General features: G+C 42.5%; 3 protein-coding genes across 4 annotated transcripts in view; 2 read left to right on the top strand and 1 right to left on the bottom strand.

Annotated features, from left to right (window-relative positions):
• cdk17 (cyclin dependent kinase 17) overlaps positions 1–3,330 on the bottom strand; it is a 46,372-nt gene extending 43,042 nt beyond the window's left edge. For both annotated transcript variants that reach the window (XM_069156586.1, XM_069156587.1), the window contains exon 1: positions 3,028–3,330. The gene's annotated coding sequence lies outside the window, so the exon portion shown is untranslated. The remainder of the gene's footprint in view (positions 1–3,027) is intronic.
• Positions 3,331–4,944: 1,614 nt separating this feature from the next.
• On the top strand, positions 4,945–11,571 carry phyh (phytanoyl-CoA 2-hydroxylase). Its single transcript, XM_069156574.1, has 9 exons — positions 4,945–5,081; positions 5,779–5,834; positions 6,183–6,293; positions 6,567–6,735; positions 7,066–7,147; positions 8,272–8,453; positions 8,549–8,698; positions 8,819–8,953; positions 11,040–11,571. The coding sequence occupies exons 1-9, from the start codon at positions 5,016–5,018 to the stop codon at positions 11,091–11,093; spliced, it is 1,005 nt and encodes a 334-aa protein (XP_069012675.1). The 5' UTR covers positions 4,945–5,015; the 3' UTR covers positions 11,094–11,571.
• A 4,025-nt stretch (positions 11,572–15,596) lies between these two features.
• ucmaa (upper zone of growth plate and cartilage matrix associated a) lies at positions 15,597–21,271 on the top strand. Its single transcript, XM_069156956.1, has 5 exons — positions 15,597–15,697; positions 17,160–17,219; positions 17,322–17,414; positions 18,839–18,937; positions 20,733–21,271. Exons 1-5 carry the CDS (start codon positions 15,640–15,642, stop codon positions 20,819–20,821), a joined length of 399 nt encoding a protein of 132 aa, XP_069013057.1. The 5' UTR covers positions 15,597–15,639; the 3' UTR covers positions 20,822–21,271.
• The last annotated feature ends 257 nt before the right edge of the window (positions 21,272–21,528 follow it).

Here is a 21,528-nt window from a genome sequence, read left to right as displayed (position 1 = left end):
TCAGGTTTTCTCCAAACACAGGACATCATCATTTTTTCACCTGGTTTGACTGACATCAGACACGTATCAGTCACACAAATCCTTTACGTCTACTATATATATATATATATATATATATATATATATATATATATATATATATATATATATATATATATATATATATATATATTCTCAATGACATGTAGGACTGTTTGACAGAACCCACAACAGGATCTTCAGAAGCAGGTGGACCAAAAACGTGTTGTCTCGGTAACAATAACAAAGGCATCATTAACATTGTGCCGTGATCACTGTTTGGTTAGGTTTAGGCACCAAAACTACTTGGTTATGCAAAAGATAAAACGTTATTTACATTAAGTTAAAAAAAAAAAGTCACCATTGACTTTTGCTTTCACTCGGGACACAAAAAGCAACAATCCCCCAAATGATCTCCTCACCTCGACTTTATCATTCTTTATAGCGCATCACATGACTTTCGCCATTGCTCCCGCCCATAATTACCAGCCCTGTTAGCACATATACTTGAGATGTGAGGCGACGAGTGCCTATTCAACGGTCCGCTAGCAGTCGGATCAGGTGCTTTGGAAAACTTAAATCCAGAAACACATTAGATGATTTTAAAGAGTAAAATCGCAGCATTGCCTGAACAGCAGCACGGTCTGGCTCTTTTTGTTAAGAGGACCACATATCTGTCAAAAACAATAATCGATCTCTGCTCGCACTCTCTCGCTCCAACAGGATGTTTCCAGCATATCACTGACACCTGCTGCGGTTCCATCACACGGCACTTCACCGTCTCAAACCGAAGCACCTATCATGGACCGCTCACTACGATGTACATATTCTCATCCGTGAAGCCCAGGAGACGAGGTGAGAAAGAGTGCGAGTGTGTGTGCTGCATATATATCTCACAAGACACACTCTCGGCTCTCACGTTCCTGCTGCATGCGACATAATGCAGAGACCGATCGATAGCAGCGCTGCTATATGGCCCACAGACAACGGGGGGGGAGGGGGGGGGTGTAATTAGTTTGTTCTCTCGGGGTGGATCACTCTCACATGCCAACAGCCTAGATCTGGATGTGGGTCAAAACACGCAGATGCACACATGCACATAACCGAGTGGCCAGTTGTTCCAGATGAAGGACGGTGGAAGGAAATCCAGGTCAAACCGGGGATAGAGAAGAGCCTGAATGCACCACGGACACCTCACCGCATAGATGGACGATTGGTGTTGGACAATATAGCTCCGGATCAGTATCCGTATTCAAATTCATACTGTGATGTTATTATGATATCAGAAATGGCAACTGTGCTCTTAAACTGTAATTTCAACATTTTATATTCATTTTTTTTTTTTTAAATGCGAAGACACCCTGATGCTGGGTTAGATACCGGTACCGATACCTTGACTTCAATCTGAACAATATTTTTTCTATACTAAATCTATCAAATCCATTTCAACAAAAAAGAAAATGACATGACACATTATGGCAAGAGATTTTCATGCAGCTTAAAGTGTAACTCTCTTACTGTTATTTTCTGTAGTTACAATTTACAGATGTCACATGCAAGCTATAACTAGACACCACAATTTACTGATGTTCTATAAATGGCTCAAATGATAATGGTAGATGCCAGCTAGCCGGATGTGCACAGACGAGCCTCCAGTCCCGAGTTACTGAAGGCATGTGGCCAAAAATGAGTTTGAAAGGTGTTAAAATAAGGCGTTCTAATGCGAGAATTACCAAATGTGAGTGATTTCACCGGCGCCAGCTGCCAAAGTAGAGCCCGTGTATGATAAACAACTGCAGCTGACTGACAAGAAGACACTGGTGAGATTTAGTCAGGATGTATGCAAAAGATAAGCATTTTGATCAGACAACGTATTTGGTGGATAGAAAGTTGGTACAAGCATCAAAGTTAATACCCAGCCATAGTCTCAACAACATCTCACTGTTTCCAGGGCAACCACAGTGGCTGCTAAACACATATTCCTGCCTGACTCTAGTATAGGATGTGCTTTCAGTTGTGCGTTTCATTTCAAAAGGCTTGAATCCTGAAAACAGCCGCGTGCAGGGCGAATTTCAAACAGTCAAAACATCGAGCAGCTACACCGAAATAAAGCTTCATTTTATTGGTCTGTCGTATCAGTTCAATGTGAAAATTCAAAGGTTTTACCAGCCGATACGTGCCAATATTATGATGCATCCCAAACTTGCAGGCAATACTAAAGTCATGAGCGCAAATCATTTCAAATAAGGGCACTTGCAGCGAGCTGCAGAGTGATTTCAAATCAGCAGGAATCCCACTGCCTCTTCATTTCCCCCACTTGTGACTTGAATACAGTACAAACACAACTAAAGGCACTTCAAGCCGATGTTTACACTTATTAAATCATCAAAAATACAACTTTTTAACACAGGCAAGATGCTTGAGGGAATCAAGTATCCACATTTTCATTGTGGAAAATAAAAGTCCGCTGCTTTAAACGTGAAAAGGAAATGTCACTGCGCAGGTACAGTGTGGTGTGAGCAGGATGCATCACAAGTGTGACAGATAAATACGTCTGCATTCACGCCTGCGATGTTACAAACTGGTTTTACAGTAGATTTACGGTCTTTTTTTTTAGGCTTTCTCAATGGAATTTCTGCCATGATATCTTTCTTAATTCGGCTATAAGGCTCTTCCTGTCGCTGCTCTGGCTGCCGACACATAAGCTTTGTAAACAAACTCAAAAAAAATATTCGCACCTGAAATGACGACAAGAAGAGACTTTAAACGGTTATAACATGGGGGCGAGGCACGAAACACAACACAAGTGAAACATTAAAAAAAAAAAAGAAAAGTATCTGTGACATATAAATGAGAGTCTGGATGAATTGTCTCCCGTGTTGTCGTTTCCACGCACCGCCGGTCAGAGACTTCGTCCTTCTCTGCCCGAACCGAGCGTAACGTCACGGTGTCCATTATCGGACAGACCCGAGTTGTTACCCAGAAGTGACATTTTGAACCAAAACGTACCTGAAAATGGTGAATTCCTCCTCGTTTCGAGCCGACTCTCCGGAGCTGCCAGGCCCGGATGCCCTCCTCCGCTTTATCCGCCCACCGATAGAAGTAGCTGAAAACACGGGGTTTTTTTTTTTTTGGTCTGTTCTCGGTTTTTGGTCCCAGACGCTCCCGACAGAGAAGGAAATATCCTCCGAAAACACAACCGGCGGCAGGACGGAGTGAAGACGGAGGGATGAAGACCCGGAACCCCGAAAATGTCGTTCGATCGGCGGCGAAGGCAGTTTAAAGAGGCTGGAGGAGGATCTGATGTCGACGGACACGGGAGGGGTGCGAGCGCTCAAAGCTGGCCGCCGTCAATCACAGGACTTCCTGTCACGTTTCAAAATAAAATCGTACGGGCTGTGTTGTTTTTTCCATAGCGATGCACGCAGACTGCAAAGAAACTGTTGTATCTGATAATAATTTAGTGTAAAACTGGGTATTGTTCAAAAGGTTTCAATACCTTGATTTCAACTCCGGTTTCTGAACTACACTTTTTTTTTTTCTTAAATATCAATTTTCTAAAATAATTTTTTTTAAGAAAAAGAAAATTACATGACACATTACAGTACAAATCCTAAGTTTTATGCACTAACCCCCCCGGTTATTTTATGCGGTCACAATTTACAAATGTCATGTAAATGTTTCACATGCGAGGTATCACTCACTCAACGGCACCGTTGTTTCCTATGGCAGCTTTCAAAATAAAAGAGCCAGTAACGGTTTAGGGCGTTTCAAAAATAGTGTTCAAAATATGCATACACAATTTCTGAGCGCTGTGTTTTGACATATTTAATTTGGTATCGAATTCAACAGGGAAGTCAACCAGAAATGCCGTTCTAATAATAGCACACTGTAGCTTGACAAAGCTGTGAGCAGTGGTAGGAAATAGGCCCACAAGAAACGAAACAATGAATTTGACTAGACTTCCTCTTCACTTTCTTCTGACTCGTTCGTTTCATTACAACAGTGGAGAGCTGTCGTCTAACTCTGCAGCTTCAAAATACTAATAATGTTTCTTCTCTGTCCCTGTCGATCCTCAAAAAAAAAATATTGAGCTCACAAGTTTAAGGCATATATAAAATATTATTAATCTTATTTAAATTAAAACAAGAGATTAAAACAAGTATATCATGTTGGTTGTGCCAAAATATATTTTCACATGATTGGTTTGAAAATTATCTTTGAAATTATTAGAATGTTTGTTTACTCTCCTTTTGATTCTTTTTTTTTTTACAATTACAGTCTCTAGACTGACTATAAAAAGGATGAAAAAGACGGTTGGGTCACCAGAGTCACAGAAACGATCAATTAATTATCATTCTCTAATTTGATTATTTCTAAAAGGATTGCTATAAATAAGAAGAGCTATAATCTCTGTGACGGACCCTGAAAAATGGGACCATAAACATACTATAATACTGTAATTGCCATTAAGTGGTTTTTTTTGTTTTGTTGTGTGTCGCCACCTGTTGGATAAAAACTGCAGCTATTAGTAATGTAATTCCGTTGGTTTTTTCTTCTCCCTTTTTTTTATTATTAAAAAAGAATATTACTGAAATCGTTCGAATAATAAATACATAAATACATTTTAGACTCTGCAGTAAAATCTTCATTTCCCTGTATATACTGTATTTCACAATAAGCCTCACATTTAAAAGTTAATTACACCTAAAAAACCATATAGAAGTTAGTTTATTATCATTCCCTTAAACTAATCGTGAAAACATTCTATATATATATATTATATTATATTATATTATATTATATTATATTATATTATATTATATTATATTATATTATATTATATTATATTATATCAGAACACCTGTACCACGAGGGTATCTGAACGCGCGTGCCGTGTGTCGTCACCAGCCCGACCGTTGCCCCAGTAACAGTCAGACCCACTTTCTCCGTGTTGACCCGCCGGACAGCAGCCGGACAGCAGCCGGACAGGGAAGATGTCTCGGGCCGCGGAGAGACTTCGGCTGCTCATCAACCATCTGAACCGAACAACCACCGAGCTCGTATCCTTTTTGTTTTGTGCCGCTGGGAGCTCCCGTCGTGTCGGTGATCCGGTCGCCCGGTAGAGGTGCGCCGAGCGGCGGATAGGGCTGGCGGTCCAGGCCGGGACCCTTCGGCCGGGGCTGCAGGAGCATTGGGGAGAAATACAGGAATATTTACTGGCTTAAAACTATTATATGTGACTATTTTATTCATGATTTAGCTTCTTGCTCTCATTGGTAGCGGAATAGTAGCACTATTGTTGTGAACAGAGGCTGTCGCCATTGTTTCTGGTTGAGCAACAGCTGAAGGGACCAGCTGTGTTTGGTCTGTAAACAGCTCAGAGGACTGGTCGGTCTGTCGTTAGTTCAGTTGAAAGACTGTCCCGTTAGTTTTTAATCTGTCATTGTTGTTGTTAAAAACGTGCATATTCTGCGTTTCTCGTGTACTCGGTTGCATCATTATGAAGCAGCATATCGCAGTTGTACTTTGTACTGTCGTGATCTGAAATCATTGACCGGTTGTCAAGATCCAGTTCAACCAAATAACAGCTGCACAGTTTGGAAGGAGGCCAGACGTGAAAGTGTAAAAACTAGATATCCTTTTAGAAAAAGTAGGTCGAAAACTGATCTGAAATATTAAAAAAAAAATTAAAAAAATAAGACACATCACTCAGCATCTGTTTCTGCTTCTTTGGTTCCTTAACTTGATTCCTAAAAGACAGCTGCACCAACTTCTGCCCAAACCTTCACCTACAGTCACCCACAGAGACTGAGGTAGGGACACACCTTTAGCTTTGTTGCCAGAGGCTAAAGGTTCCTGTACACATGTTTACATGGTTCAGCCAGCGCTGCCTTTGTCCCACTTTTCTGTGTGCTGTGTGTAATAACGGGGTACAGAGGACAACCCAATGCTTGCTTTTAAGCTACTTCAGTGCCAGTCCAAGTATCACCTGTCCTGCTTCTGGAGTTTTTCATAGCCAGTACCTGTAGTTTCCTATAAATTCAATATAACTTGAATGCAACATTCACATGCACATTGTCTAGCAAATATTACCTGTCCAAAGCAGCCGTTCTCCACAACTAACAGGGTGATAAACCGTTGTGTTGTCGCTTTCTGGACAGATACACTTTTGATAACGACCTGCTGACCCCAGACCAGCGACTCTTCTATGAAGAAAATGGCTTCATTCTCATCAAGAATCTGGTTTCTGAGGAGGACATCGACAGGTTCAGGTAAACATCAGGAATTGTGAAGAGAATTATACGTTTCCCCACTGTATAAAAATATCACTGTTGTAACTGCACCGTGATTAACTATTAACTATGATATACTGTGATTAGGTCACAAATTAAGACTCAAAAAGTATCTCAAAGAATACTTTACCAAAATAAGAGACACAGAGTAGTTACAAGTCCGTTCTGTCAACATGACGTACGAGAAGTACATCTTATAACTCCAGGCACGGGTGCTGGATGTGATCTGTGTGTGTCCGTACCTTTATTCAGGAAAGAGTTTGAGCGGATCTGTCGACAGGAAGTGAAGGTTCCCGGTCTGGTGGTGATGAGGGACGTGGCCATCGCAAAGTCAGAGTTTGTCCCGGATCAGAAAGCTGTTTCCAAACTCCAGGACTTCACGGAAGATCCCGAACTGTTCCGGTACTGCACCTTGCCAGAGGTACAACAGCACTCTCAAACACATGAAGTATAGACAGTAGTATTTGTCACATGTTATTGGATTAATAATTCAAGATATAGTGTAGACATATTTATATTATTGATATACTGGTTGAATAGACTCTGGTGTCCTGCAGTGGGACACAGACAGTAAGGCGGAAAGCATTAGATGGACTGAACTGGTTTCTACCAGGAAGTTCAATTTTTCCACACAAATTAAAAAATAAAAAAAATTCAGAATAAATTTAGTTTTCTTTTCAACAGTAGCTTGAGTTTAAAACAATGAAAACCTAAACACTGATCAACAACAACTTGTGCCTTTCTGTGTCAGATCCTGAAGTATGTGGAGTGTTTCACTGGTCCGAACATCATGGCCATGCACACCATGCTGATCAACAAACCTCCCGATGCAGGTACGGGGTCAGAAAAACACAATATTAGAGCTGCATCAGTTAATCAGTTGACAGAAAATTAACCAGTTACTAGTTTGAAAATAGTTTTAAGTTATTTTTTTATCGAGCAAAACTGCCAACTCCCAGTTTATCTAGTGAGGATTTGTTACTTCTCTTGTAAACTTCTCTCTGGATTTATGACTTGTGGTCGATCAAACAAGATATTTTGTAGACATTACATTAGACTTAAGGGAAGTCTGATTTTAAGAAAGAGTCGTTTTCACTATTTTTCTGTCACTTAATAGAACAAACAATCAATTAATCAATTTAAGGAAACAAATAAAGTAATGTAGCCAATAACAATTATTAATGAAAATAATTGTTGGCTACAGCCCCTAAAACTCGACTTGAATTTGGGAGCTCTGTATTTAAGGATACCTTTTTGTTTTTAATCTAAGCCGCATCGAACCTAACATCTAAATATCCTTTTTCCTTAGTTTAAGATCAAAGTAATAATCACAAGATTTTCCATTCAAATAAATATCTTATAACTTCACTATCTATCGCTGGATGAGGTAACATAATGAGTTTGTGGCCCGCTGATGAAAGCCTTCACAAACTGAATGAAATCGGTTTCAGCAGCAACTGATTTGAAAACTCTAAGCTGGCGTTCAGTTCACGGTGTGTTTTCTGTCACAGAGCAGTGGGTTGTTGGAGTTAATGCAACAGCTGCAACGACTGCTTATCACCACAGCTGGCGCCAAAGAAAATGAAATGGAGATCTTCAATTATGAAATCTTTTATTGTTTCGACAGCAGGGACTTCCTTTGTTGGCGAACTGCTTCTTTTCATGTACTGCCTGATCATTGTGTTTCTGTAGGATTTACACAAAGAAGGGGCCCACTCGTGAAAACATTGCTCCCTGGCACCACTAGTGGTCCAAAACGCCACATGGTGTCTTTAAGTTTGAATTTGGAGAGGAAATAAATATATCAAGTTCGTCACAATCTTTCGGCCACAAAGACAACCACCAAAATCCAAATAACACAATATGTATACATTCTTAAACCCATACCGGGTATTATGAGATGTCTGTGTGTGTGTGTGTGTGTGTGTGTGTGTGTGTGTGTCTGCTGCTGTTGCAGGTAAGAAAACCTCTCGTCACCCGATGCATCAGGATCTGCATTACTTCCCGTTCCGACCGGTCGACCAGATCGTCTGCTCCTGGACGGCGATGGAGAAGGTGAACAGGCAGAACGGCTGCCTGGTCGTCCTGCCGGGATCGCACAAGGGCACGCTGCAAGAGCACGACTATCCCGAGTGGGAGGTACACACACACACACACACACACACAACATTGTCACAATCACACCTGCGAGGACGTACAGACACACAAACACTAAGCGCCGCCTGTGTCCTCAGGGTGGGGTGAACAAGATGTACCACGGAGTGCGAAACTACGACCCGCAGCACCCCAGGGTGCACCTGGAGATGGAGGAGGGCGACACGGTGTTCTTCCACCCGCTGCTCATCCACGGCTCCGGCATGAACCAGACGCAGGGATTCCGCAAGGTACCGCACCCGGCGACCGGAGACACACCAACTGCACTGCTTAGACAACTTAGCAAATGTTTGCCGCGTGTCAACCGTGTGTGTGTGTGTGTGTGTGTGTGTGTGTGTGTGCGTTCCCAGGCCATCTCCTGCCACTACGCCAGCGGTGATTGTTACTACATTGACGTGAAGGGAACCACGCAGGAAAACATCGAGAAGGAGGTGAAGGAGATTGCAGACAGGAAGTACCATTTGGGCGACAAAATCACCTTCAAGGTCAGACTTTTTACATTCAGTCTTCTTTATAAACTTTGCCTGAAAGTGTCCTGAATCTATTTAACTTTGGATTTTTAAATGTTTTATGCTGTTTACATGTCGTCCTACATGACCGCAAATGACAAAACACAGAACAGATGTATGAGAACGAATGACAGCGTGCACTTTATTTATATTTGGCTCGTAGTTTCTAAACTCGTCCTGCCCAGGCAAGCATGCACTTTAAAGCTTAGCACAATGAGAGGCCAGTGATGATGACAAATGATCTCTAACCTAGAATCAGAGCAGGCAGGTGAATGAAGGTCGGGATGATAAAATGGAAGCGATAGCAAAAACTAATAACTCGCAACTACCTTCAGAGATGAAAAATAAAAATGTAATGTTAGCATGTGCAGTGTTGATACTCAGCATCTTGTCACTCACTTTAACGCCGAGTGCAGTGAAACAGGAGGTGAAACATTAGAGTTGGATACGAAGCCAGAGACGGGCGGTTCTGTGTAAACTCCCATGTTTTGGAGCAGGTACCAGACGTGACACTTTTAAAGTCAACATTTCTGTCTCGTCGACCCGATGAGCAACAGCGATATGAAATGCAACCAATAGTCAAATCAGTGGAGTTGTCACGTCGGAGAACCAAAGCTCCATCACGCCACAGTTCTGGTCAATTGCACTGAATGTTTTGCCGTCGGACGCTGGGCGGTGAATTCACGGTCCACAACCGCACGGAGGTTGAAGAAAACCCACCTGGTTTTGCTGCTGACGCGACACACTTTCTTCACTCTTGGACAGCGACGTCACGTCCCTCCTGAAACACAAATGTCACTCAAAACCGTGCACATCACAGTGCTGCGCTCCATTCACGCACAACAGGCACAGTCCTGGAACCTTTTGATCGCGCCCACAGACGTGATGGTCGCTTTAATATATTAAAGTATACCTGCAGGTCAACGGAGTATTCAAACATCGAATCCACATCATGCAAAAAAAAAACTTACTGAGCAGAACATCTATTAATGGAATGATACAAATTACAGTAGCATGGTTATATTTCAATTCAGGTAGTAATAAAAACATCACTAGTTGGTAATGTATTGTAATGGTTACAAGCAGAATATCAAAGAGTGCAATAAAAGCCCTCATTATACAACATGTTCCTGTCAGAGCTACAGTTACCTTGAGGTCGACTTCAGCGAAGCAACAAGCATCCGAGCTGGGAAGCTTTTAACCTCACTTAGCAAAAACACAGCAGAATGTCTGCACTCATTATTTTACATTAAAAAAAAAAAGTCACTGTAATGATGCAGCTTTAGAATGCAATTAAGTGTAGTTTGGTAAATGTAATTATTACAAAAAAGAAAACCACTTCAGAAGAGAAGCTGCGGGCCAAGGATGGATAGAAAATGTCTCGTTAAAGTCCTTCACATATTCAAACGGATGTTTCAGCTTCAGTAGTCCTAAAAACGAAGAGAAAGACAAAACACTCGCAGACCTGAGACCTGGTAAAATACATTCAACATGTTACCTGGTAAAATACATTCAACATGTTACCTGGTAAAATACATTCAACATGTTACCTGATAAAATACATTCAACATGTTACCTGGTAAAATACATTCAACATGTTACCTGATAAAATACATTCAACATGTTACCTGGTAAAATACATTCAACATGTTACCTGGTAAAATACATTCAACATGTTAAAACAAACAGTGATAGCAGAACATGAAACCCGGTTGACATCATCTGATCCAATCATCCTTGGGTCAAACATGATTGCCATCATCATGCACCAGGAGTAAATATAGAAACTGATCATCAGCCGACTCATCCTGAGCATTTGATGGCACGACGGCCAAAATAATTCCCGATCCTGTCGGACCCGCTGCTGGTAATGTGAAACTTTAAAGTTAAAACCTAACACGTGATGAAAACAAAACATGTCGACAAGCTCTGAATTATGCTCCCGGAAGAAAACACGAAAGGAGGGGGGAAAAAAATGTTTGTCTTGTTTTCTCACCAGCTGAAAAACTGAAAGGTGTGTTTTTGACGTACTGACCCTTTAACTCTGATGACTTCCACGCAGGACACGTGGGCCTTTCGAGGTCGCCTGGTGCAGGGAGAGAGGCTTTCACTGTGAACACGCCACGATCTACACCTCTCCTGGCACTTCCTCGACAGCATCGCGCAGCACAAATATCACTTCAGCCGTGTTATTGACGCTCCGAACGCGTCTGCCGAGCCGTTGAGTGAAACTGGAAACAAAAGGGAGATTAACTGGAACAAGTGAGACAGTTTAGAAAGGAGGAATTATCGCATGTTGAAAAAGAAGAATGAGAAGCGTGTGTGAGAGCGAGAGGGAGATGAAGTGGAGAGAAAACAATAAAGCAGAATAATTAAATGATCTGATTTGACTGTAGCACTTTTTAATTAATACTAACAGAGGCCTTGATCTTCCTGCGTTCGACCTTATTATTTAATCAACATGAATTTGAATGTGCCTTTTAAATGTGTTTTGAATCGCTAGATGTCGTTTTGTTTTCTAGAGTTTTCCTGTAATTAATTTATTTAATATTGGTTTTTTTTTTTAGATTAGTAATAAATTCAGAATAATGAAATCAAGACTTTGTGCGGGTTTTTTTTGTAAAGCTTACAGAAACACACACACACACACACACACACACACACACACACACGTGTCCCACTGAGCTGTCATGTCAACTGCAAATTGATAAATTAAAAGCTGTCAGAAGATGATGAATAACACAGTTTGCAATATCATGAAGTGCCAGTAATGTAATCAGATCTTGACATAGTTACATGTTATTCCTATATGACCTCTCACACTCTGATTTATTACACAAGTGTCATGTAAAACTAAAATAAAACATATTTTAAATTGACGTGCTACATTTTCTTGTGTTGAACCCACCAGAAATTCAGGCCGAGTTCTCGTTAATGTTTCATTTTGGCGGTTAATAACTGATTGAGCTGACGGATCTCAAAGTTGACCGTGTTTGTTCCTACTAATAACGATGCTGTTTTGAAATCTGGAGGTCGATAATGACACTGATGCCTGAATGTACGAGTTTAATCTAACTGGAAAGCTGATCTGCAGCGAAAACGCAAAGGATTGTGGGTTGAAGGATCGTCGCGCTCTGATCACAAGAGTGGAGATGAGTCTTATCAACAAGAGCCAGATTTGTTTTGAACATGTAACCAGCAGAATGACGGCTTACAATCACCAAAACAGATGACTGTGGAAAACAAGCTGCTTCACAGCCAGGTCAATTCGTTTTTAAAGCCTCAGTCGGTGTCTAATCAGGCGGCAGGAACCCAAACAAAACAATAACATAACATCAAGCTTTGAAACGGTTTTCATCGTGCAAAAATAATGCAACGAGCCAAACTGACTCATTACATTTAATGATGATATTCTTTCTGAGCGCACGAGGTGCCAAACACTAAATCGCACTTTCGGTCTGTTGAATATGGACTGCGCCTCCTTCATAGCAGCACCTGCTTATACACATTTCTCCATATTTTATAAGCCAGGACAACAGCGGTGCAATACTGTTGCTGATGTCTTCTTTGTTCTCATCGCTGTCTGCACAGTGCTGCGGAAAACAGTCACTGCACAATGTTATTTCCACGACTAACTTTCTAATATTTATTATGGTGCATGTAAATTATTGTAATTGTTTGCCGTGTCAGGCCATAATTAGAGTTTTGAATGCTGACGCTGAAATTCAGCCAGCGGATTTTAAAACGCTGTTAAATCACAGATTTAAAGATGAAGAGATTTTCTTTTTGTCATATGCAGTAAAAGCACAGGTGTTACACGGTACAATGAGATTCTTACTTTTCTAGTCCTTCTTTCACCTTCAGAAGGAATAACAATTAAAAAATAAAAACATATATCAAATCTAAAAGCTTATAAAGAATAGAAGTAGATAATAGAAAATGTACAGTATTGTGCAAAAAGCAGCCGTTTGATGTTTGATGTTAAATCAAATAACTGCAAATGACTTTTAAACACCAGTGAAAAAAAAAAAAAGATTACATTAAGCTGCATTATACTGAAAGTTGCTCCACACTGTGTCACCGGCTGACACCAACACTACATCACGTGTTGGTCTCAGAGGAGTTTAGATGGAAGCTCTGCTATTTCCTGCCTCCCCAGAATCCCAACACCTGATCCGGCGCAGCTCGGAGTGTAAACACGTGTTTGAACAGACTCTTTGTTCAAAACCGAGAGGGAAGCTCTCACATCTCCGTTTAGATCAGATCTGCAGGAAATTCATTCACATGCAAGGAGAGCTGAAACGTGGAGGCTGGTGACATCGACAACAGAAGGAGAAGGCGGAGAAGACGATTAAAACTATAGTTTCATGCACACGTGATGTACAGACACTTTCTGCACGTACACGTGCCAAGTGCAAAGAAACGTTACCTTATTAAACATCCAATCAATTTGATTAGAAACAGTCGCACACACACACACACACATTCTATGAATTCATACACAGTTGCACACCTACACACACACAAGTAGATGCATATAATACTGGTATTTGTACCGGCAGACACACACACACACACACACACACACACACACAGCAGAAAGTTCAATCACACGCAGCTCTGACTGTTTCCTCATTTAAATGTTTCCGGACTGCAGATCAGCTGTCAGTTATTTTCTGAGCGAAGCGACCCCCGTCGTCTCTGCCCAGTTTCCTTCACGGGGAAACTCGTTTCACGTTTCAGTCTCGTCGCACACAGCAGAGGACCTGAAGTGGCTCTTCTTCACGCAGGAGGCGGAAGAGCTGGCAGCGCGTAGCGGCGGTAAATACAGGTTGGCGGAGGCCGGTGTGTACGCTGAACCCTGAGATCACTGGGAGCCGGTGTGATAATAACCGGGTTCAGGGCAGCGACCACCTGCACGCACGCGCACGCACACACACGCACGCACACACACGCACACACACACACACACACAGGATCTCATTCTGCACCAATGAGCAACAGGCTGTCGTCAGCCAGCAGGTGCAGAAGGATTCATGAGCTTTGTTGTCTAATAGTGTCGCAGACCGGAAGTGTCTTGCACTACTTGCACATTACAAAGTATAGATCCGAGTTTCAGTTTGATTTCAGCTTTCGCCAGGAACTCCTCAAACTTGACCCGGTTGCCTGAACCTCAAACCGGGTCAAGTTCGGAGAACTCCGGTCGGCAAACTCAAATTACCCCCCCACCCCTCCCGGTTCAAAGCAAATATACATTTGTGTACAAATAGAGTGAAGTGGAAAACTCCAGCTGCAGAGACCGAAGGACCGTTGACTTCCAGGATGAGACTTTGACAACCGATCAGCTGACAGAGAGACGTGTCCTCACTTATGTCTGCTCATCGACACGTAATAAAGACTGCGCGCGACCGGGCGGATGGAAAATAAAAAAAAAATAAAAAAACCAAAACCTCGATCGACCTCAGAGGAGCTCCACATCAAAGCGTGAAGCCATATGAAGACACTACTTACTTCACATGCGTGGAAGGAGTCTGCGGTTCGGCGTCCTGCTGTGATTACTGCACATGTTGCAGCAGACTGTTTCCTCGGGTTCTAGTCCGCCTCGACTCCCTGTTAGAACCACGAACAGAAGCAGAACTCGGAAGACTTTTCCTGCAGCAGACCGCGGTTTAACTTTAAAATCAGATGGCGACCTTGAAAACAAGGAGCTGGGAACAATTCACTTCAATTACTGCATTTTTATTTTTATTAAAGCTGCTTAAATCTTGATGTTTACGGTGGGTCAGATGGTTATTCAGGATGTGAAAGCAGTCGCTCGTTTATAGTAACAAACCTACAGATTTAAATATCGGCAGCTCCCTTCAGAAATCTGGAGAAGTTTAGCAGCTTTCAGCCAATTGTTTCGGTTCACGTTCACCTTCATTCACTGGACAGGAAGTTGTCCTTCTGCCACCACGTGTCAAAAAGAAAAGTCCATTAGTGCTGGTGTAAGTAAATAATACGTCAGGATTAGGAAGAAAGAAAAAAAAAAGAATTTTTATGCATAATTCTTTCATATACTTCAACCACACTATGTATGTACTGTGTACACAGTGTGCAAAGGATTTAAGCACTTAAGATACCAGCGTCAGGAGGAGCTATGCTCAGTGATGAGGAGATCCAGGAGTCCTGCAGCAGGTGGTCTGACCTCCACATCATGGAGGCCGTCTGGGAGGACACCAGGACTCAAGGAGTTGGAGTTGCAGTTGCACTGAATAATGATTCGGGTTGTTTCCCCCCCGATCTATATTGTACTTTGTATGCAAGTTAAATAATAAATAAAAAAGTACGAGGCATCACATTTAAACACATCCTCGCTTTATTTTTAGTACCTGTTTTTTGGGTTTCCATTTAATACTAAATCCCGGTTTCCCGTCTTAATTTCTTTGGCTTCATATCTTTTGGACTCCACCATCACTCCCCCTTTCCCTCCTTGTCTTCATCTTCATCTCCTCCCCTGGGCAATAGAAATTCCAGCAGCTTCCCTCCCCTCCTTGAGCCTTTTCCTCCCTCCTTCTCCTCCCTCTCCCTCCTTTCCCTCCTTTATCTTTCTCTCCCGTCTCAGTTGGGTTCTGTTAGGGGTGCTGTTAAGTCCAACAGAGCTTTTGCTTTTCTCTCTCAAGATGTCCTGGACTCGAGTGTTCGTCCTGTCTCTGCTCACCACCCTCCTCATCCTCACCTGTGAGTATAGCTTGTCAGGGTAAAAGAGTTGGAGGACGGGGGATATTAAACGTCTTCGGGGGAGATATATTGTATAATCGGGGAAGAACTATGTATTCATCTGTAAATATGTTGAACAGTACCTTGTGTCTTTTCTTAACTGTGAAGATTTCTTATATCAATTCCAGCGTTATTTTCAAATTTCCATTTAATAATTTGTACAATCTTATTTGTAGACATAAATTTTGCATCACGTGCGCAGTTCAAAGTGACCTCACATATTTGCATCAAAGTTTTCAGTCATGTTTTAACAGGTGAGTCAGAAGTGTTCAGATAGTAAGTGCTGTTTGTTCGGCCGTACGAGCCGAGGAAACATGTTTTCTTCAATTCAACGACTGAAATAACAGCCGTAATTTCAACATCCAGTTATTCGGAGGCGAGCCTTCATCTCATGAGTCCAGTTTTCACTGTCAGAGAGGAAAACTCAAACAAACCCAGACCGATCACTGAGCGATGGCCGTGGCACAGACGACGATGAGGACAAAGATCGCTACAAACTTGAAGTGAGCTGCCAAATTACAGCGAAGAAGAGATTACATGTTGGTAAATTGATATTTAAAAGATGTGTGGCCACTGACTGTGACTTCTTAAAGCTACGTTCACTGTTTGCTCTTCTCGTGTTGCTTTTCCTCAAAGACACAAACTGAAATTGAATTGTGACAACTGAATTTAGATTGTTTAATTTTCCATGATGTTTAAATAGTTTCAGAGCAAATGAATTCAAATTCATAACTTAAACATTCAGTTTCAAGTTTATTGAAATTCAGATTCAAACAAAAAAAATTCTATTTCAAATTATTCTTTTCAGATTCAGATTTCTAGAGCAATTATTCAAGTTTATCTATTCAAATTCAAATATAATTCAAAATTCTACTGACACACACTTCTGCACAAAACTAGACCTAAAAAAAAAGCTGTTTTATATGTTAAGAGCTAAATTATTTCTGACTTTCAGTGAAATTTTAAGCAGGAAGTTTGAGTTCAACTGCTAAAATCTACTGATTTGTTTGTTTGATGCCGTACAGTCATTTTACTTCAAAGATTGGTTGTTAAAGATGAATCCGTTAATAAAGAAAATTTTGACCGCAGGGAGTGAAATAAAATGTGATCGAAGGCTTTTCACGGTTTCACGTGTTGTGATTTTCAATAATTGTTGATAATTGTTATTGTGGTTGTTTTAAACTCGCTCCTTTCTGGTAAATTAGTCATTTGAAATAACCTTCCATACGTGAGTGAAGCCTCGAGTTTCAGTTTCTTTCATCTTATGTTCATTCCTGAACTCAAAGGAGAAACTACAGCTCTTAAAGAAGGCTTCAGGATATCGAGGTTTTCCTGTAACTCCGGTCCTCCTTTTCTCAACGGGATAAAAACAACATCAGCACCAGAATGTGAAGTAAACAAAAGTTTCTCCTTTCGCTCTCAGTTTCTGGTCTGGTGGAAAACGCGGCGGTACGAGATGATTCAAAACCAGCTGATCATGAAGGTAACACCTGTTCAACCCTTCTAACTATTTCATATGACTTTCTGCAACTACTTCTCATGTCCTCCTCGTGAGTCCTTGAACCTTGTGACCTCTGACCTTCAGGTGCCGCACGGCAGGTGTTCGTGCCCGAGTCGGACGCCACCAACTTCTTCAAACGCCGCACTCGCCGCTCGGTGAGATACTATGAGCTTCAAGGTACGCTGACAAGTTCAACACGTCCATTTAAAGCAAAGATACGAGTCGACGGCCGCTTTTATCTGTCGGGAGGGAAAAGTTTAGATTTGTCTGCCTGTCGGTCGGTTTGTGGTAAGTTTGGAGGATGGATCACTGTTCCTGTTTGTGGTGCCGGGAGATGCACTACGTGAGATTTTACCCAAGTTAAAGTGGAAGGCTCGAAGGCCAATCATCACGCTGGTAAGAAACAAGTGGGGTCATGAGCGACGTGGTTGCTGTGCGGTGGGGAGGTGGAAGAGGGGCGGGGGGCTAATTTATGGGTACGCCTATTTATAGCTGGTGTTTTCTATGTTTGACTTCCCCCAGCGCTGCCCGAGGAGGTGATGTGGCCACAGCTGATTTGGACATAAATGTTTGGCCTCCTGCAGAGAACGTTTGTGTGTGAATGTGTGCGTGTTGGTTTACGGTTTGTGGAGGGACTCGGGAGATGGTATGGTTTGTTTTGACTGCAATCTGGGAAAGTGTGAGAGAGTGGTAGCCGGAAAACTCAAGCAGGTGTTGGTGTGTATAGTAGCAGCTCTTAAATGTGAGTCTGGAAAACACACACACACACACACACACACACACACACACACACACACACACGCTGGAGGCTGCAGAAGGAGTCACAGGGTACTGTGGTGCAGCCTCTCTCTCTCTCTCTAAGGTTCTCTGTACAACGAGCTCATTCTTTGACGGTCAGCCATCGACGCACCTCCAACCAACTGAACACACACACACACACACACACACACACACACACACACACACACACACACACACACACACACACACACACACACACACACACACAGAGGGCTTCAGGACAAATAATGCAAACACGGAGGAATCTCCGAATTCATTTTTCAAAAAACTGCAAACAGACACGTGTATTGTTTTAAGCAACATGAACACATGGGAGTAATCAGACCTGTCTGTGTTGATTTATCACTTCTATCTGGTAAAAACCACCTGTGACGTCCGCGTGGCCACGACCGGCCTCCAGAGAGGTCGTGGGTCATTTCGCCTCGGCAGACCGTCGGGGCACTGAAGAGGGGCTTCGCTGGGGACAAACAGCTCCGCAAGCTCAGTTAAAGGTTGATTATGTCTGTCGGCAGGTCGGTCCATGAGAACCCAAGGCAGCTCCGTGTGAGGGAGGGTTTGGTTAAGATGTTTGATCCTTTTTCTTCTACTTAAATAATTCAGGGGTTAAAATCACACAACTGATGACACATTAAGTAACTTAAAGCAACCAGATGAAAATTCATTAAATTAAAAAATAATGCAAAAAAAAAAAAAAAAAATCTTTTGGAGAAATGCAAAGGTGTGAAAAACACAAGGCAAGTTTTTAAGCTGCACTTACTTCTTCTGTCGGCGTGCTGACGGCCCTTATTTGTCATCAACAGCCGAGCAGAGGGTGAGGCTGGCGGCCGACAAGCAGAGGAGGGACTACAACGAGGAACAGAGGAACAAGTACGAGAACTACGTCGAGGAGGTGCGCGATGGTAAGACGGAGATTCATCCGATTTTAGGTCCACGTCGAACGCCTGAAGTCTGCGTTTCAGTGAACTGAGGGTGAGACGCCTGAAAGAAAACCAGCAGAAAATTATAATAATAATGTTATATATATATACATATAACGAGGCAGCTCTTGTACCCGTAAACACACGTTAGGTCGTGTCGTGAACGGGTAACCTGAAAGGATACTTGCGGAAACCCTGACACGCTTAGTTGCCACTTGTCACGAGAGGGCTCGATACAGGACACACTGGAGGGACGGAGTTTTAGTTTGGCTCTCGGACGAACCGCTCGACACCCACGAGCCTGCGGACCGCAGCACAGCGCCTGAGACGCCACACCAAATCAAAGTGTCCATTTGCGGTCGACAATCTTCCCCGCGGTCGTCTCTCAGCTGTGATATAGTTACAGTCCACGGTTTCTAAACTAGGAACGGCTGACCATAAAGATGTGACTGGCTTTTATATCCGAGATACACAGTGTTTTGGGTGGTTTGGGTCAATGCGGTTTCACAGGAGAACAAAAAGATCTGCACCGGGTCTATTTACAAAACAACAGGAAGTCAAATCTCAGTCAAAATGCAACTAATGTGGCATTCGGAGCGAGCTGGTCGGTTGTAAAGAGCTAAGAAAGATCCTGCTGTTTAAACTCGGATGCATCCGTACAATATTCCAAAATGGTCGGCTGCATCGTGGTCGCACAAGATGGAAATGTGCTTTTGTATTTTTATGGTATTCGCAGTGGGCCGTCAACACGTGAATCTAGGTGCACAAACAAACTGTATTTATTAAATCAACTCAAATCAATGTTGGATTTGATGTTGCCGTAACAGCGATGGCGGCTTTGCTGTGATTTTGTCAGATGTTAGAACACAGATTTGTTCCTGGGCTCGCCGAGTGGCAAATACTGCACCTAAGAGTAATCAATATTCACCCGACCTCAGCCTCTCGAAGAGGCGGCGATCATCACGCGTGCGGATGGGCCCGGTAGGGACCTGCAGAACCTACGAGTGGGTTCAGGAGGTTGCTGTCACCCCGTTTGTTTCATGAACCCAGTGTTCAGATTGTGCTAACTGCACCTCCCAGCGGGCCGGCAGGTTACGTTTACTGCGACCTCTGGCGGCCGTAGTATTTACACAAAGGAGGACGTCAGATCACATCGTTTTTCAGAGTCACAGAGTCCATGTCGGTATTGGAGACTGTGGACGGTGAGATGAATCAAACACCGACCTCTCACCGGGGAGATTGCGTTTCGTGTCCCGTGTGGAAGCAAAAGTCAACGTTGACTTATTTGAAGCTTTTTAAGAGCGTTAACTTGCATACATAACATAATGTAGCTTCAATTTTTAACTCAAACCGCAATCTTTTCTGGAGAAATCGAACCCAAACTGCAGCTGTGTCTCAAGGCTAACCACATGGAGACGCTGCTGCTACGGCCCGTAGGTTTAGTAGGCCCCTGCTGGCTCTTATATTTAGGTTGCTAACGGGAAGCGTTCAGTGGGTTTATCTGAGCTTTTATTTATTTATTTTTATCTAGTAAACAACAAAACTAAGATGAGAGTCGGGAAAGTGAATCAAAACAGTAAAATTGTGGGTCAGAAAACCAAAACAAAAGTGTAGAAAAAGACACTTTGTAAAACAGAACTACGAAGGCAGGTGATAATTCTCTGCGGGCTCATCACTACCGTCGACTCTTCCACATACAGGAACTCGTGTGACTAATTTTTTTAAAATAAAAATGTTGAATACCGCTGCTTAATTCAACTCTTTCTTTTATCCACAGAGGTAAACGAGAGATCGAGTGAGACGAACGAGCAGCTGCGAGAGTATCACTACGACGGCCTCTATCCTCGCTACTACTGGTTCCACTGAGCAAGAACCGGGCTTCAACACGTCCCATCGGAGCAGGAACCCACCGCCACCTTTACGCCGTACTAAGGCCGGCTGCCATAAGAGTGCTAATGTTACTTCCGTGTTTGTCCCACTTTCATCGTCAACATTTTCTTTTAGCTTTATTTTTTATAAACCTTAAGTGCAATATGTGTTTTCCATATCAAAGTGTAAAGTGTATTCAAAGAGCATTTTTTTTGTGTAAAGTAAGCTTTAAGTTCTGCATGCTTGTTTTTACTATTTGTTATATGTACATACACGCTACCCGATGATACCTTCATGTCAGCCTGAGGTACTGTATTAACAGCGGTAATACAACCTTCTATGTACACATGCCTGGTTGTTCCAGAAAAGGGTTGTAGCTTTACTTTTGGGGTTGTTGTTTTTTTGCAAAGAGTCTTCAAGTCGAAAGGACAAATAAAGACAAGTTTCCAGTGATGTGTTGTGACTCACACTTGCAGCCGTCTGGCATTTGGAGTATGTGGAGGTGGAAGGAAGAGCGAAGACGAGGTGGGCTGCAGAAGTCATCAGGCTGAAACGATTCCCACATTCCAGAGTGGAAATATTGGACCGGGCAACGAAGAGACTGAAGAGGGAGCAAGAGAGGAGCGGGAGAAAAAAAACAAACGGCAACAACGGGATAATGAGCACAAATGAAACCCTCTTAATGATGCGGCATGGCACTCTGC

Source organism: Embiotoca jacksoni, unplaced genomic scaffold (assembly GCF_022577435.1).
Source record: "Embiotoca jacksoni isolate LCO1_2020_lvr unplaced genomic scaffold, fEmbJac1.0.p SCAF_21, whole genome shotgun sequence".
NCBI lineage: Eukaryota > Metazoa > Chordata > Actinopteri > Embiotocidae > Embiotoca > Embiotoca jacksoni.
This window is presented reverse-complemented; position numbering and strand designations above follow the sequence as displayed.